This window comes from Aquarana catesbeiana, linkage group LG12, assembly GCF_042186555.1.
Source record: "Aquarana catesbeiana isolate 2022-GZ linkage group LG12, ASM4218655v1, whole genome shotgun sequence".
NCBI classification, from domain to species: Eukaryota; Metazoa; Chordata; class Amphibia; order Anura; family Ranidae; genus Aquarana; species Aquarana catesbeiana.
The window spans coordinates 214,092,379-214,109,120 of NC_133335.1; the positions used below are offsets into that span (position 1 = coordinate 214,092,379).

A 16,742-nucleotide genomic window follows, 5' to 3' on the forward strand; every position below is an offset into this window, starting at 1 on the left:
AATTTTGAAAAAAAACACAATATTTTGTACTTTTTGCTATGATAAATATCCCAAATTTAAAAAAAAAAAAAAAAAAAGCAGTTTAGGCCGATATGTATTCTTCTACATATTTTTGGTAATAAAAATCGCAATAAGCGCATAGTGATTGGTTTGCGCAAAAGTTATAGCGTCCACAAAATAGGGGCTAGATTTATGGCATTTTTATTATTATTCTTTTTACTAGTACTGGCGGCGATCTGCGATTTTTATCGTGACATTATTCCAGACACATCAGACACTTTTGACACATTTTTGGGACGATTGACAATTATGCAGCGATCAGTGCTATAAAAATGCACTGATTACTGTATAAATGTCACTGGCGGGGAAGGGGTTAACACTAGGGGGCGATCAAGGGGTTAACGGTGTTCCCTGACTGTGTGTTCCAACTGTAGGGGGAGGGGACTGACTATAGGAGATGACAGATCGTGGTTCCTAGCTATTAGGAACTCACGATCTGCATCTCCTCTCACAACAGAACAGGGATTTGTGTGTTTACACACACACACACACGTCCCTGTTCTGCCTCTCGTGTTCGCGATCGTTCGTGGCTGGCGGTCATCGCGACTGCTGGTCACGCGCATCGGCACCCCCCAAGTGCAGCGGGTGCATGCGCGCGCCTGCTATCCCGCTTAAAGGAGCCGACGTATAGCTACAACGGCTCGCGGGATCGTGCCGACCTGCCGCGGTATAATGACGGCGGCTGGTCGGCAAGTGGTTAAAGTGCACAGTCTTTTTGCCTTTAGTAAATCAACTCCATAGACACACTGGGGTAGATTTACTAAAACTGGTGCACTCAGAATCTGGTGCTGCTCTGCATGGTAGCCAATCATCTTCTAACCTCAGCTTGTTCTATTAAGCAGAGAAGAAAAGATTGATTGCACACTTGAATCCAAAAGATGCTGTAGAAATTTCTTTATTGTCATGAGCAATTTTGTCTGGCTCATGACAATAAAGAAATTTCTACAGCATCTTTTGGATTCAAGTGTGCGATCAATCTTTTCTTCTCTTGATATTGCCTACGGTGATGAGCCGGGATTAGCACCTTGGATTGGGTATGTCCCAGGGGCGGTCTGATAACTCATGGGGCCCCCGGGCAATAGGAGATTATGGGGCCCCCGGGCAATAGGAGATTATGGGGTCCCCGGGCAATAGGAGATTATGGGGCCCCCAGGCAATAGATTATGGGGCCCACGCAGTATACACACACACACACACACAATATACATACACAGTATACACACACAGAATACACATACACACACTGAAAAGGTACTGGAAAGGCGGGGCAGCTATAATCTTGGGATTTTTAGAAAAACACAGATTTTAACATACTGTCCCTGGTTTTATTGAGGTTTTATTGAGGCTGGCAACCCTGATGGGGGCCCTTAGTGGCATGGGGCCCTAGGGCAGTGCCTGAGTGCCCCAATGGTCAGTCCGCCCCTGGTGTGTCCATTTTTTGCCTGAAGTGGTGTATGCACCCTTGTTCTTGTTCTATTAAGCTTTGGCAATAAAATCTGAAAGCTGATTGGTTTCTATGCAGAAGTTAGCCTGATTTTGCACTCTCCAGCTTTAAATAAAAATAAATCAGGTGTGAGAAGAACACAGCATTACATTGCCATTACCAAGAAGCTTTGCCTGTGGCTGCAGTGTGATATTTCTGGTGGCTACTCACCTGTGCAGGTATACTCCAAGAGAGTTTCTAACCATACAAGAGTGTGTTGGGGGAGCAATGAGCAGCTCCCCCCAGTTGGCGGCCTATTTGGTATAAGGGTGATTCTGCTTTCTCCCCATTCAGATCCTCTCTGCTGAGCAACCCGCAAATAGAAAGTATAAGACAGATGATTCTCTAGGACCCTTCTCCGGATTATAAGCTCGGGGCTCCATGGCCCACTGGTGGTTGTGTTCCTGTCCAACGTCAGAGGATGCCCCAGGGAGTCAAACGCACTCCAAGTAAACTGAAAGACATGAAAAACATCTGTGTATGTAATATGATGGGTTGATTTACTAGAAACCAATCAGCAGGGGCGTTGCTAGGTGGCAAAAAGACCAGGGGCTTCAGCCCGAAGTCCAAGGCCGGCACGGGGGCAGGGGCGGCTTTAGTGGAGCAGGGTTTTTGGCAGGGCGGTGGGGTTGTGTGGTTGTGTGACGGGGGGTAAGCTCACTTGCTGGTTGCTGCCTGGCTTACCAGTGCCCATCAATACTGACCACTAAACTCACCTGCCTGACACACTGATCATTACACTGACGACCTACCTACCTGACATACATACACTGACCTACCTGACATACACTGACCTACCTGACATACACTGACCTACATAAACTGACCTACCTACCTGACATACATACACTGACCTACCTGACATACACTGACCTACCTGACATACACTGACCTACATAAACTGACCTACCTACCTGACATACATACACTGACCTACCTGACATACATACACTGACCTACCTACCTGACATACACTGACCTACCTGACATATATACACTGACCTGCTATGTCACTCAGGTCGCACTCGGCGGCGCTCAGGATCAGATCGATCTCCGCTCGGCCGCGGCGCTCGGGGCTAACAATACAATGGTGCATTCCTGAGACCCGGGGCATTTTGGGGACCCATTCGGGGCTCCAGCCCCCCCCCCGACGCCACTGCCAGTCAGATTCCAGTTTTTTTGACAAAGCTTAATTGAATAAGTTTAAGTTAGAAGCTGATTGGCTACCATGCACAGCTGAACCAGATTTTGCACTCTCCAGTTTTCATAATTCAATCCCATAGTGCCTGACCTTTAAGAATTAAAAGAAATGCACATCATTGCACTCCCCAACACAGTTGACAACTTTCTAAAACTGACTATAACTGTAGAATTACCCAACATTAATACTGTTGGAACTCATGATTTAATACTGTTGCATACATTTTTTTTTTTCATTACACTGCAGGAGTTTCTCACCATTGTATCATTGTGGCAAGTATTACATTCACCATACAAAATCACAGGACCACTAGGGCTGAACTGATAGGGAGATGATGAATGGCATGAGATGCATTGAACAAAGGCTGGTAACACCTTGCCAGCTTGAAGCAAGACCTGCAGAGAGAGAAAGAGACTGTAAATAGTATTTAGGCATTAAAATCAATCGTTGTCACCAACACGTTTACCAAATTTTTTTGAGCAATGCAAGACCATCCAGTTATCAAACCCGTACATCACTGCCCTGTAGGAACTGATATTCTTATCCATCACTGAGTACCCAACATTCTCATGTACATGACCACTAGGCATGTGCGGTTATTTTCGCTCCGAATTAATATTCGGACACATTTTTTTCGTTATTTGGAGATTCGGGTATGTTTACAATATAAACAAATTTTGCCGAATGTGACAACGTAATGAAATTTGTCCGAATTTCGGAAATTCGGACTGAAATTCGAATCGAATTTTACATTGAACTCCAGTCAAATTCTAACTACACAACATTCTGATATCAAAGACTGTGTGTGTTATTACAGTACCATTTTGAAAATAATGCTGTTTTTGTTAAGCCAAAAGGTGATTTAAAGAGTCATTGGGGGCTATTTACGAAAGGCAAATCCACTTTGCACTACAAGTGCAAAAACTACAAGTGCAAAGTGCACTTGAAATTGCACTGAAAGTACACTTGGAAGTGCAATCGCTGTAGATCTGAGGGGGACATGCAAGGAAAATAAAAAACAGCATTTTAGCTTGCACATGATTGGATAATAAAATCGGCAGAGCTTCCCCTCATTTCATATCTACCCCTCAGATTTACAGCGACTGCACTTCCAAGTGCACTTTCAGTGCAATTTCAAGTGCACTTTGCACTTGTAGTGCAAAGTGGATTTGCCTTTTGTAAATAACCCCCACTGTAATCTTTTGATGAAGATTTTTCTTTTGTTTGTTCACTTTGCTGCATTCAAATCGAAAAGAATATAAAATGTTAGTTTCGACCGATTAGAAAATTTATCGATTTGAACATTTTGAAACGAGAAAAATCAGTAAATTCGAAGAAAATTCGAAAATTCCGAATACGAATTGAACGAATCAACCGAATTGAACTAAAAGAAATAACTAGATTAACGAATCAAAACGAAACAAAACACATTTTTTCGTCATGCACATATGTAATGACCACATAGGGGTTGGTCTCATTGTTCTTATTGCTGTTCTTTTACTTACAAAAAGGCATAAAAGATTTCACTCAGTGCAAAAGATTCCCGGAGGGCTTCACATGGCTTTTTTATGGCAGCAATCACTTCTCCCAATAATCGTATGTCACTATGTGGTTTCTGATTTTCCAGCAATCCACAGCACAAAACGACATCACCGTGCCAAGTGAGGAAAGACAATAATGTAGGAGAAGATCGTTTTTGTGGAGTGTAATATTTAAAACACTAAGCCTAGGTTCACATTGATGCGATTTGTCAAATCGCATGCCAAATCGTCAGCTATTGCCGGCAATAGCACCGTTCCGAACTGATGCGATGCCGACTTTTTTTTTGTTTGTTTTTTCAGGGGTTTACAACCACTTTAAAGCCCAATTGAACTTTCAGTTTAAATCAGCTAAATACATTCCAGGTACATCAGAAAAAAGGTGTTCAAAGTCTTACATATATTTTCATTAGAAAACAGCCATAGCCTGAGAAGCAAAGCCTGCTCGCTGCCAGCATGCTTTGGAGAAGGAACCTTGCACTCTGTGTAGAAGCAGTGGTCTCTCTGTAGAGGTCCAACACACCCCCCTTGATGAGTCAAAGCTGGAAATCTCCAGTAGCAAAGCCTGAGAAAACAAGCCTGCCCCCTGCCAGCACGCTGAAGAGAAGGATCCTTGCACTCTATGTGGAAGCAGCGGTCTTTCTGCAAAGGTCCAACACTGCCCCTGCTGAGCAAGAGCTAGAGTTCTCCAGCCAACAAATTAATATTCCTTTTGGATAACAAAAATCTGGAACACATACAGCTGGCAATTACCAGGACCAGTTGGCGTCTGCTGCAAAACAACACTTGAAGCCATCTAGGGGAATCCTGTAGACTGAGGAGACTCAGTGTCCTTGGATTGCAACAAGCAATGGACCAGCAATAAGCACATCTAATGCCGCGTACACACGAGCAGACTTTCCGGCATACTTGGTCTGGTGGACCAGAATCCGCCGGACAATCCGACCGTGTGTAGGCTTCGGCTGACTTTTTTTCCCCAAAAGTCCGCCGGACCTAGATTTGAAACATGTTTTAAATCTTTCCGTCGGACTCAGTTTCTGACGGAAAGTCCGCTCGTCTGTGTGCCGGTCCGACGGAAAGCCCGCTCGTCTGTATGCTGGTACGACGGACCAGATACGACGCACGGGCAGGGTATTGCATCTCGTGCTCGCTGCAATAGGAAAAACAAATTTTCCTATTGCGGTGAGCGCGGGGCATACCAGGCCCTTAGGTCTGGTATGGATTTTAAAGGGAACCCCCTACGCCGAAAAAACGGCGTGGGATCCCCCCCAAAATCCATACCAGACCCCGATCCGAGCACGCAGCCCGGCCGGTCAGGAAAGGGGGTGGGGACGAGCGAGCGCCCCCCCCTCCTGAACCGTACCAGGCCACATGCCCTTAACATGGGGGGGTGGGTGCTTTGGGGGAGGGGGGCGCCCTGCGGGCCCCCCCACCCCAAAGCACCTTGTCCCCATGTTGATGAGGACAAGGGCTTCTTCCCAACAACCCTGGCCGTTGATTGTCGGGTCTGCGGGTGGGGGGCTTATCGAAATCCGGGAGCCCCTATAAGAGGGCCCCCAGATCCCGGCCCCCCACCCTATGTGAATGAGTATGGGGTACATGGTACCCCTACCCATTCACCTAGGGAAAAATTGTCAATAATAAAACACTACACAGGTTTTAAAAATAATTTATTAAACAGCTCCGGGGGGTCTTCCTCCGGCTTCGGGGGTCTTCTTCCGACTTCAGGGGTCCCTCCGGTTCCTCTTCTCCCGGCGTCCGGCTGGTTCTCCTCCGCTCTCTCCAGCCTCTTCTCCCGGTGTTCCAGTTCTTCGGCCGGCTCCTCCGCTGTCTTCAGGCCGCTCTTTTGCAAGTGGAGGTCCGGACCTCTGGGCTTCTTGGCTTCTTGTTTTCTTCCCTCTTCTCTTCTCCAGATGTTGACACGACACTCTCTCCGGCTGGACTGCTCTCTGAGGGCTCTGTTGTGACTTATATAGGCGGAGACCCCGTCCCCTTATGATGTCACAGTCCCTGGGCATGCTGGGACTGTGACGTTTTAGGGGGCGTGGTCACCGGGTGATGTTGATCACGCCCCCAATACCCTGCCCTTGCGTATATGGTCCGTTGGACCAGCACACAGACGAGCGGACTTTCCGTCAGAAACTGAGCCCGATGGAAAGATTTAAAACATGTTTTAAATCTAGGTCCGGCGGACTTTTGGGGAAAAAAAGTCCGCCGAAGCCTACACACGGTCATATTGTCTGGCGCACTCTGGTCCGCCGGACCAAGTATGCCAGAAAGTCCGCTCGTGTGTACGCGGCATTAGCCCGCCGGAAAGTCCGGTCTTGTGTGGGCAAGTCCGTCCGTTTTAAAGTCCGGCGCACCTGGCGGACAAAGTCCGTCGGAAAGTGTGCCGGACCAAGTATGCCAGAAAGTCCGATCGTGTGTACGCGGCATAAGGCCCGTTTTACTCCAACTTTGAGAGCACATGTTGCATGACAAGTCACGCCCCATTAAGTGCAATGGAACCATTGTAATAGAAGCAACTTAAATCACTCCGACTTAGAAAAAGGTTCCTGCACTACTTTTGGTCTGATTTCGGCACAACATGCATTGACTTCTGTTAAAGCAGAACTCCGGGATTTTCGAAGAAATTCCCCATTAGTACAGCCCAACCCCCCCCCCCCCCCCTCATACACACACACACACACACACAACACTAAACAGTTATTACATTTGTGAAATTTATTACCGTATAAGAGATATGTCTGTTTGAATTTTCAGGAAGTCAGTTTTGTGATTCAAAAAATGCAACCTTGATTCTGGCAAGGAGGAGATGTTAGAACAATGATTGCATCATATCCTCCTCTCTCTCACTGTAATCAGATTACATTTCCCATGAATCCTTGGGATGGGAGTGAATGTGGGAGATACACAAGGTCTGTACAAATGTGAACTCGCCCACTTCATCATAAATCACACCCCTCATTCTGCAGCCAGCAAGCCATACATAATACACGGTATGATAGGAAACAGCCTAATAATACAAACCAGTGCAATGTGTCGTGTCCACCAGTGCCGAATGTCAGGGGCCACCAGTGCCGAATGTCAGGGACCACCAGAGCCAAATGTCAGGGACCACCAGAGCCAAATGTCAGGGACCACCAGAGCCAAATGTCAGGGACCACCAGTGCCGAAAGTCAGGGGCCACCAGAGCCAAATGTCAGGTGCCACCAGAGCCAAATGTCAGGGGCCAACAGAGCCAAATGATAGGGACCACCAGAGCTAAATGTCAGGGACCACCAGAGCCAAATGTCAGGGACCACCAGAGCCAAATGTCAGGGGCCACCAGAGCCAAATGTCAGGGGCCATCAGAGCCAAATGTCAGGTGCCACCAGAGCCAAAATGTCAGGTGCCACCAGAGCCAAATGTGAGGGACCACCAGAGCCAAATGACAAGTGCCACCAGAGCCAAATGTCAGGGACCACCAGAGCCAAATAACAGGTGCCACCAGAGCCAAATGTCAGTCTTACCAGTGCCTCATATCATATGTTGCAGAGGGGTGGACCACCAGGCAGGGAGGGGGAGGAAGGAGGAGAGAGAAAAAGGAGGACACCTTCTCCGCTCCACTACAGGAAATAGAACTCCCTGCTCGGTCTTAGAAACAGGATGTCAGCAGGCAATAACGGTTTTTCAGCAAGTTCAGCAGCCTATTATAAAAGAACTACAGAGTTTAGAAGAACATGGATTGCAAAGTTGGTGAAGATAGGAGATCAGCAACAAGGACATGGAAAAAAATTTTTGGCCGGAGTTCTGCTTTAAAGAAGTCGTATGCAAGTCATGCCGAAGTCGCGCTGGGATCTCGACTTCAAAGTTGCACAAAAGTCGCGGCAGTGTGAACCGGTCCTAAAAGAAGTGTTTGGTGGTGGATGTGGATAACAGTTGTAGAGTTTGGGGGTTTCAGCTAAAAATTAGGATGAATCAGGGGAGGTTCGGTGTATTAGGAAAGCATAGGAGCTAAGCCTGTTTTCCTGACATGGATTTGCTCAGCTATACAGATCAGTTTTCATTTACAGGAACTAAAATGTAAATATTTTTTTCTGTGCTTCTTAGTTATAGCCATGGGAAACAAAAGACAAGTATTTTTTTCACAGAATTTCTAAAATCATATACATCAAATTTAGTTGCACTTACTATCTGCTGGGCTGTGGCTGCAGGTCTTCCAGGCTTCCATACAGTTAGGGTGAAGATGAATGAGTTATTAGCACAAGGTGCTGCCCAAATGACCGAGATCCTTGGCAGTCCAGGCAAAGATGGCAAGGGGCAGGATGTACCCTTTGGAAACACATAAACAAGTGAAAGGAAGTCATTAAAGTGACATAGGCACTTGCCAATACTGAGGTCCCCCCTTACATCAAAGCCCCCCTTACATCTAGTTCTCCATCAGAGCCCCCCTTACATCATGGTCCCCCCCCCCCATATCAGTGTCCTTATCAGAATCTTCCCTTGCATTAGCATACCCTTCAGAGTTCCCCCTACATCAATGGCCCTATGTAAACCATATGCAGCCTCTGCAGTCCTTAAGCCTTAATTTGTGCACATTGAAAGTATGGCACTAACCCTAGCTTGGGGCCACATAAAATCTTAAAGTGGGTCAGATGTGGCCTGCGAGCTGTAGTTCGGAGACCCCGGCCATATACATAAGATGGGAGAAGATGGTGGTCTACAGACAATACAGACTGTCCAAGAAGGTTCTTCCTGCAGGAACTTTCATTAAAAAAAAGCCCAATCCATAGCTGGTCAGAGGAGTATATTTGTTTTAGACTAAATAAAATTAGCATAGTAGTTTGGGTGTGACAGACAACACACAATTTATCATACTCGAAAAATGAACCATCAAGTATATTTGTAAACTGACATTTAAAGCCCTATTTCATTCCATTCTTTTATACCAGGGGTCTCCAAACCTTCTAAACAAAAGAGCCAGTTTACCGTCCTTCAGGCTTTAGGGGGGCCGGACTGTGGTCAGTGGGAGTGGAAAATGTCTCGTCATCAGTGGCCCATCATGTGTTATAATGGGAGGAATAGTGCCCCATTGTTGATCACAATGAGAAAAATAGTGACCCATCGATGGTGTCAGTAAGAGGAATGTTCTCTATCATTGATGTCAGGTGAAATAGTGCCCAAAGCACCAGATAAAGGCAAGCAAATGGACACATCTGGCCCCCCGGGCCACAGTTTGGAGACCACTGTTTTATACCTTAAAATAAGAAATTTCTCTTTGCACTAGCTTTCTGTAATCCACTGCACATTAACATTCAGATTGCAAAAGAGAGAGTAATGCTATAAGTCAATCGAGCTTTACCGCATTACACAGTGCTGTGAATCTCACATATAGAGTTTGCTGATTGGGGAAGAGAACACAGAGATGACCTCTTTATTGAGTTGCTGTTCCTTCACTATCCAATAACAGCCCTGACCTAGCTGTATTTATTGGACTGAAATAGAGCAAAGTAAATGGGCAAGACTTTGTTATGTGTCTGGACTGGAAATTGGCTTGACAGATTTTTTTTGGCAGATAATAAAGTTTACAAATCTGTATTGGAACCCCAAGACCCATACACATTATTAGATTTTCTGCAGATTTTTGTCTTCAGATTTACCAAAACCATGTAGTGGAAGGGCCTGCCTGATTGCAAACAAATTGAAACTCTTATGCCGCGTACACACGATCGGACTTTCCGACAACAAAACCGTGGCTGTTGGCTCAAACTTATCTTGCATACACACGGTCACACAAATGTTGGCCAATAATTACAAACGTAGTGAGGTACTACGTGGTTTTTCAGCTCTTTAGCACCACCCTTTGGGCTCCTTCTGCTGATTTCGTGTTAGTAAAAGTTTGGTGTGTGTTGATTTGCGCTTTTCTTTTCGCGTTTTTCATTTAGCGCTTTTCATATCGTGCTTTTCAGTTCTTTTCTGAACGGCCGTTCGTCGACCAGACATGTTGCGGAATCGGAGGAGATAACGTGTTGTGTCTTATTGCCCTTGGAGTTATTGCTTTGACATTATTTTTTGGTTGAATAATGATTTGACTTGGTATATTTTCTATATTTTTGGATGTATAGAATGCACTTTTTGGTTAAGTTCTATTGGTAGATAGCATGTCTAATTTTTTTTTTAATTCACATTTTTTTCATTCAAAAAAAAAAATTGTGTAGAATAATACTTGGTTATGTGTTTTACTTCAAAAGACAGTTTGGGAGTAGCAGTTACAATTAAAAAAAAATACAATGTAAAATTAACAAGGGACACCAACATAGTTGTGTCTTTGATCTTAAAAACGACAGGACAATGGTGTTGTGGTAACTTGCACAAAAAAAAAAAAAAAAAAAACATAATAATATTATTTTTGATATCACTAGAAAAAAAAAGCCTTTGAAAATTTGTTTGCAATAACTCCATCAGTATCACCAGCAAAGCAGCTTCATTATTATCCCATTAAAGAAGAAGAGAATTGTACGCTGCATTTCGAGATTTCATAATTTGCCGCGTCACGAATGTTAATTCTCCATTACGAACGCTAGTTTACAAGACCGACTGCATCTGCTTCCGAGCATGCGTGTTTGTACTTTGGACTTTTGTCCGACGGACTTGTGTACACACGATCGGAAAATCCGACAACGCCCATTTGTTGGTGGAAATTTGAGAACATGCTAACCAACATTTGTTGGCGGAAAGTCCGACAACAATTATCTGATGGAGCATACACACGGTCGGACTTACTGCCAACAAGCTTACATCCAACATTTCCCGTCGGAAAGTGCGATCGTGTGTACGGGGCTTTAAGTTTCGACCTCATATTATATGGTTTTGGTAAATCTGAAGACATAAATCAGCAGAAACTCTAATAGTGTGTATGGGGTCTTAGGCTGGGTTCACACTGCTGACGGATGCGGGGATGAATCAGGGCCGAATTTTTGCCTGAAATGGAGCTAAAGAGCCACAGAACCCCTGTGCAAGCCGATCTGCAGCCGTCAGAGATTTGTGAACCGGCTGCATAGAGAGCCATCACAATCTCTTGGCATGCGAATTAGATGCGGCGAAACCCACATCCAATTCGCACTAGTGTGAAACCCGATCATAATCACTTTGTATAACCCCATACCAATACCCATTGCCTTGTGAAATATGATAGCAATATTTATTGCTGCCAAAAAAAAAAAAAAACAATCCATAAATATGTTTGGAAAACCTGGTGCTAAATACAAGTGGTAATAAATTTCACCTTAATGCATTCTATGCATTAAGGTGAAAACCTTCTGTTGCAGAGGATCCCCCCATATCCCCACCCCTTTATACTTACTTGAGTCCAATCTCGATCCAGCGATGTGCATGAGAGCAGCGGCTCTTCTGGCTTTGTCCCTCCTTTCCGGACATATTGATGGCTTCCGGCTCCTGTCAATCAAATCATATGATGAGGGACATGGCTGAGCCTCGCTGTCTGTGTCAATAGATGCAAACAGGGCGGCTCAAGACCAAGCCCACAGAAATGCCACCCATAGAAAGCCACTTTCTATGGGGGCACTTGTGGGTGGGGGGGGGGAGCCAGGAGCACTGGCAGGGGACCCAAGAAGAGGAGGATCAGGGCTGCTCTGTGCAAAACCATTACACAGAGCAGGTAAGTATAACATGTTTGTTATTTGAACTTTTACAATCAATTTAATGATCCTGAAAATAAAAATGTTTTCTCAACTTCACTTCACTTTTCTCATGCATGTTATGTGGATGCCGGTTTATTTGCGCTTAGTATGTATGGGCAAATCTGCACAGGTTTGACTCCCCAAAGATTTGGAAAAATCCTGTTTGAAAATTGACGAACCAGAACTTAGCAGCAAATTTATGTCAAATATTTATTTCACATGCTGCTCCAAGAGAGATCGGGCCCCACACTCCACATCAGATTTTATATTTTACCAAAATAAGGGTATTATATTATGTTTATGTGCACTAAATTTGCATTTGATAAATGGCTGCACAAATAGTGTTTGACATAAAAAAAAATAGAAAAAGTCACCATTTTATTCTCCAGGGCCTCTGCTTTTAAAAAATATAACGTTTTCTAGCGAAAATGCTGATTTTAACATGTGTGTGAAAAAATTCCCTGGACAGCTAGTGGTTAAAGGGCAACTCGACGTTCGTGAGAAAAAAAAAAACGTGCAAATAAAAAAAAAAATGACATAGTGTATACAATTGCAACTCAAGTCATATTGTAATTGAATGTTATTTAAAATGACCTTTCCTTTTCAATCTGCAGTGCTGTAATTTTCTGCAAGATGCAATGCAATATTGCGACCTGGAGGTGTCCTGTACACAGATGGTGTACAGAAACGCCCCCTGAAAATGTCATTTCTTGCTTGAGTGATTGATTTTCCAAGAAGTCTGCACTTTGATACACGTCAGATTTTTGGCATCCCCTGCAATAAAAACGCCCTTTTTGGTGAGATACTCCCAAAGGGAAATCACGCCTAAAGGGATGCAGACCCTGAAACTTTCCTCATTAGAGCCCTGCAGGTGAAACAGCTGCCTGATAGTTATAAAAACGCTCCCATACAGATTCACTGGGCACATGGACACGGACAAACAAACAGCTATTTCTTCAGAATAACAAAAGGCAGGAATCTGCAACAAAGTTTGTTGGAATTCCTGCAATGTACACAGATCACCACAGAGGGGAATGTTTTTTTTTCTCAACAAAAGTGGAGTTACTCTTTAATCAAGAGCATTGCATGATTTTTTCCAAAAATGTTACAATTAATTACAGTTCCTGGCTATCTCACCTTATTCTCCAGTGGTTTCACACTCCATTCATATTCCATATCCAGCTCTTTCTGTCTTTCATCCAGGTCAGGATCATAAGATTGCGTACCATCCAAAGCCAAGTCTATGTCTATTGGCCAAATTCGTTTTGAGCCTCCTTGTATCTGAGCAATGAGTGAGCTATCTCTGACTTGAAAAACATGTGTTGCATTATTAGAGAGTGGTGTTCCTTCAAGAGTGATGGTGAACAGCAAGCAGTAAATCCCAATGCTAAGTGTGCGTCCAGGAATGGACAAAAACGTTTTTGAAGTGTCCAATTTTGGGACAGTTAACAAATCATTGGAGCAATCTGTCCCTTTATAAAGCTGCCATAGATATACTGCCCTGTACTTAATACATCCTCTTAGATTCACACTGATTTCAAAATTACCACCAAAGGATTTGTACAAGAACTTTGGTGGTTGTAATATCTGGACTTGGGGCTGTTCACATGCTAGTGACCGAACGCTTACTGCTGTCTGAGCATAGACAACACTCACCAGATTGAAAGCAGAAACGCGAGTCACAAAATTCCCTTCATGGTGGTAACAGTATTCAACTGTATTCTCCATACTTGTAACATTTCTATCATCACCTTCAAATGTCCAGAGGAAATGTAGGTCCGACCCATCAGATATAACAGCAAGAAATGTGACACACTGGTTCAGAAAAACCTCTTTGATGTTGCTCTGCAGGTAAACCTTAGTTACTGGTGATTGGATGATCACTGATGATGTAAATGAGGAGAAACATGAGGGGTTACTAACACTGAGAAGAACATGAAGTGTTCCAGCTTTGAGAAAAGTGAATTCTATGGCTTGACCCATAAGGGTTGACTCGGGTTGTCCGACTTGTTGGAAGGTCCATTGAAAGCTGGTGGCATATCCAGATTCCAGGGTGGCCATTAAATACATTGTTTGATTCACAGGCCAAGAAGATGGAAGACCTATCACTTTCAACCCTTTCAGGCTCTCTGCAACTTGAATGCTATGGCTAATATTTGCTCTGCTGACTTTATTATACGCAACAGCCAAAACATTAAATGTGCCAGAAAATGGAAAATTAAAGTGACCACAGTTATTAATGAGGGTCTTGGAGAGATTCAGCTGAGGAACCATTAATGTGAAGGACACATTTGTGCCATGGTGAACACTGGGACAAATGTTGACTTCTTGCCCCATACAGAAGAGGTCTTTCTCTGTGCTGAGCATAAACCCACTTACTGGATCCTGCACAAACAATAAAACAGATGTGCTGGCATTGCTCACTGAATTGCGAGCCCAAAGCCACAGCCAATACTGCCCGGGTTCAGTGAATATATGCGACACGTTTTGGGTATTGTATGTGACATCTTTGTTTGCTCCAGACACTGTCCATTTCCACATCAAATCTGTGCCATTTTCAACTGAACCACATAATAAAATCCTTTTCCGTGACAAAACTGCTTGGGAATGATATATGTCTTCAATGCCAATGCTAAGGTTGGACAAAACTTCTTGCACAGTCAACACTGTTGACACAATAGTTGAACTCAAAGCATTGGACACTGTAACTGTGATGTTCTTTAAACCTGGGGTAAGGAAATTTAAAGTCACAGATTGCTTTTGACTAGTTGGCATTGCTGAATCTTCCCCAAGATGCCAATTGTACTCCAGTTCACTACCAGATTCAACAAAAACAGTTAAGTTTACTGGATTTCCAAGACCAACAAAGCTAGCAGATTTCTGAATATAAACACCTTTTATTCTCTCTAAGATTTTGACTTGAGTTTGGGCATATCCAACACCCAAGGCATTCTCTACCCAAACCTCTGCCAAAATTACTTCTAATTTAGGTGGATGGAAATAAACAGATGAATTGTTGCTTTCCCATGGCCCAGGCCACAACACCCAGCGGAATGTAAGGTTGGTGCCTTTGATAACATGAGCTGTCAGAGTGAGGGGTTCCAAAAGACCAGCATAGCCAATCACATATGGGTTCTCTTGATGTATATTAACACCTTCAATTGGCTCCTGCACATCTACCATGATGAATGCTTCAGCAAAGCCCACTAAATTTTGTGCCTTCACTCTAACCCTATAGGTTCCTGGATCAGTGAATATATGAGAGATATTTGAAGGTCCAGTTACATTTAGACATGAGTTACACATTGACCAGTAATATTGCACACTTTCCCCACTAGACAAGGATGTAAAAAAATTGACCTTTTGCTTAGTCCTTGCCACCACATAGTCAGCACTTAAACACAATCTTGTGATTGGAATTTGCACGTATACTATAACAGAGGTTTCACCAAAGCTCACGCTGGTATTTACCTGGACACTGACAGTTATGTTGCCTGACACATGAAATGTGTATGAGACATTTTGTCCAAAATCCACATGAGATGAATCACCAAAATTCCAAAGGAAATTGGCAGAGACATCAGAGACAACTGCAGTAAATGCTACCTCAACACCAGCTGAAATTACATCTCCCCCATTATGTCTTATGGAAACCAAAGTAATGGGTCTCTGAACAGTCACATAAGACTGTGTCCTGTACTGGCTGACTTGATTCCACACAGTCAATGTGACTTTGTAGTTTCCTTCAAACTTGTAAGCCCATGTAGCCTCTGATGAGGAAGAATTGAGAGGTAACATGCCAACGCCGAAATCCCATTGATACCAATAGAGGTGCACTGGATCTGGAGGAGGTTGCACCGAAGCATTAAAAAGGATTAACTGGGACACATTAGTAACTGAAGCTGATGCATTGATGGTAGCCACAATTATCTGATCTTCTACTATAGTGATTTTGCTATAAATTTTGCTGCTCTTCTGTCCACTCACCAACAGCTTCAGTGTATAATTACCAGCAGCAACATAGCTATGCCACACCTCAGCTTTTCCTTGCACCAATATTGGTTGACTGCCATCCCCAAAGTCCCAGTGAAATTTCAGCAAGAAGGATGGCCCTGTGAGGTCTGCAGTAAGTTGAGTCTTCAAATGACTGGTGATAACATCAGGGAGGACGTTATTGACATGAATCATGTAAATCTGAATAACAATGGAACTACTTATGTAGCTCAAGGAGTTTCTAGCAACTGCTCTAACAGTAAAATTGCCACACTGGGAGTATGTATGGGTTACTGAAGGCTTCGACTGGTTAGAGTAAGTTATACCATCCCCCATATAGAAATTCCATATAACATTTGTGCCCTGAGTTAATGAGCAGGTTATTATGCTTTCTGCTCCCAGTTCAGTTGTTTCATTGCTCAACACTTGCAGGCCTTCAATTTTCTCTTCAATGGTCACCATTAATGATCCTGTTACGTAGCTCTGTCCATTTGTCACAGTGGCTGTGACATTGTATGTGCCAAGTGATTTGTAGATGTGTTGTGTTTGCAAATCATTACTTTGGACAATGTCAGATTTATCACCAAAGTTCCATGTTACAGTCACACCAAAGGGAGAAGGAAGACAAGTAGCAGAGAACAATGTACTTTTATGAACTTCAAGAGTGGATTGGTCTACTTTCAGACTCACGCTGGAGAGTCGATGGACAACTTGTAACAGTAAAGTCCTTGTGATCTCAGAGCCATCAGTATAAGCCTTTACAGTCACTTGATAATGACCTATAA

At 43.8% G+C, this 16,742-nt stretch overlaps 1 protein-coding gene across 1 annotated transcript in view; it reads right to left on the bottom strand.

Annotated features, from left to right (window-relative positions):
• The window catches only part of LOC141113399 (polycystin-1-like), a 179,305-nt gene that overhangs the window by 84,940 nt on the left and 77,623 nt on the right, over positions 1-16,742 (bottom strand). Inside the window, exons 18-21 of the mRNA XM_073606457.1 lie at positions 13,102-16,736; positions 8,456-8,596; positions 3,002-3,139; positions 1,715-1,997 (exon numbers count right to left, since the gene is read on the bottom strand). Of these exons, the coding sequence (XP_073462558.1) occupies positions 1,715-1,997; positions 3,002-3,139; positions 8,456-8,596; positions 13,102-16,736 (4,197 nt within the window). The remainder of the gene's footprint in view (positions 1-1,714; positions 1,998-3,001; positions 3,140-8,455; positions 8,597-13,101; positions 16,737-16,742) is intronic.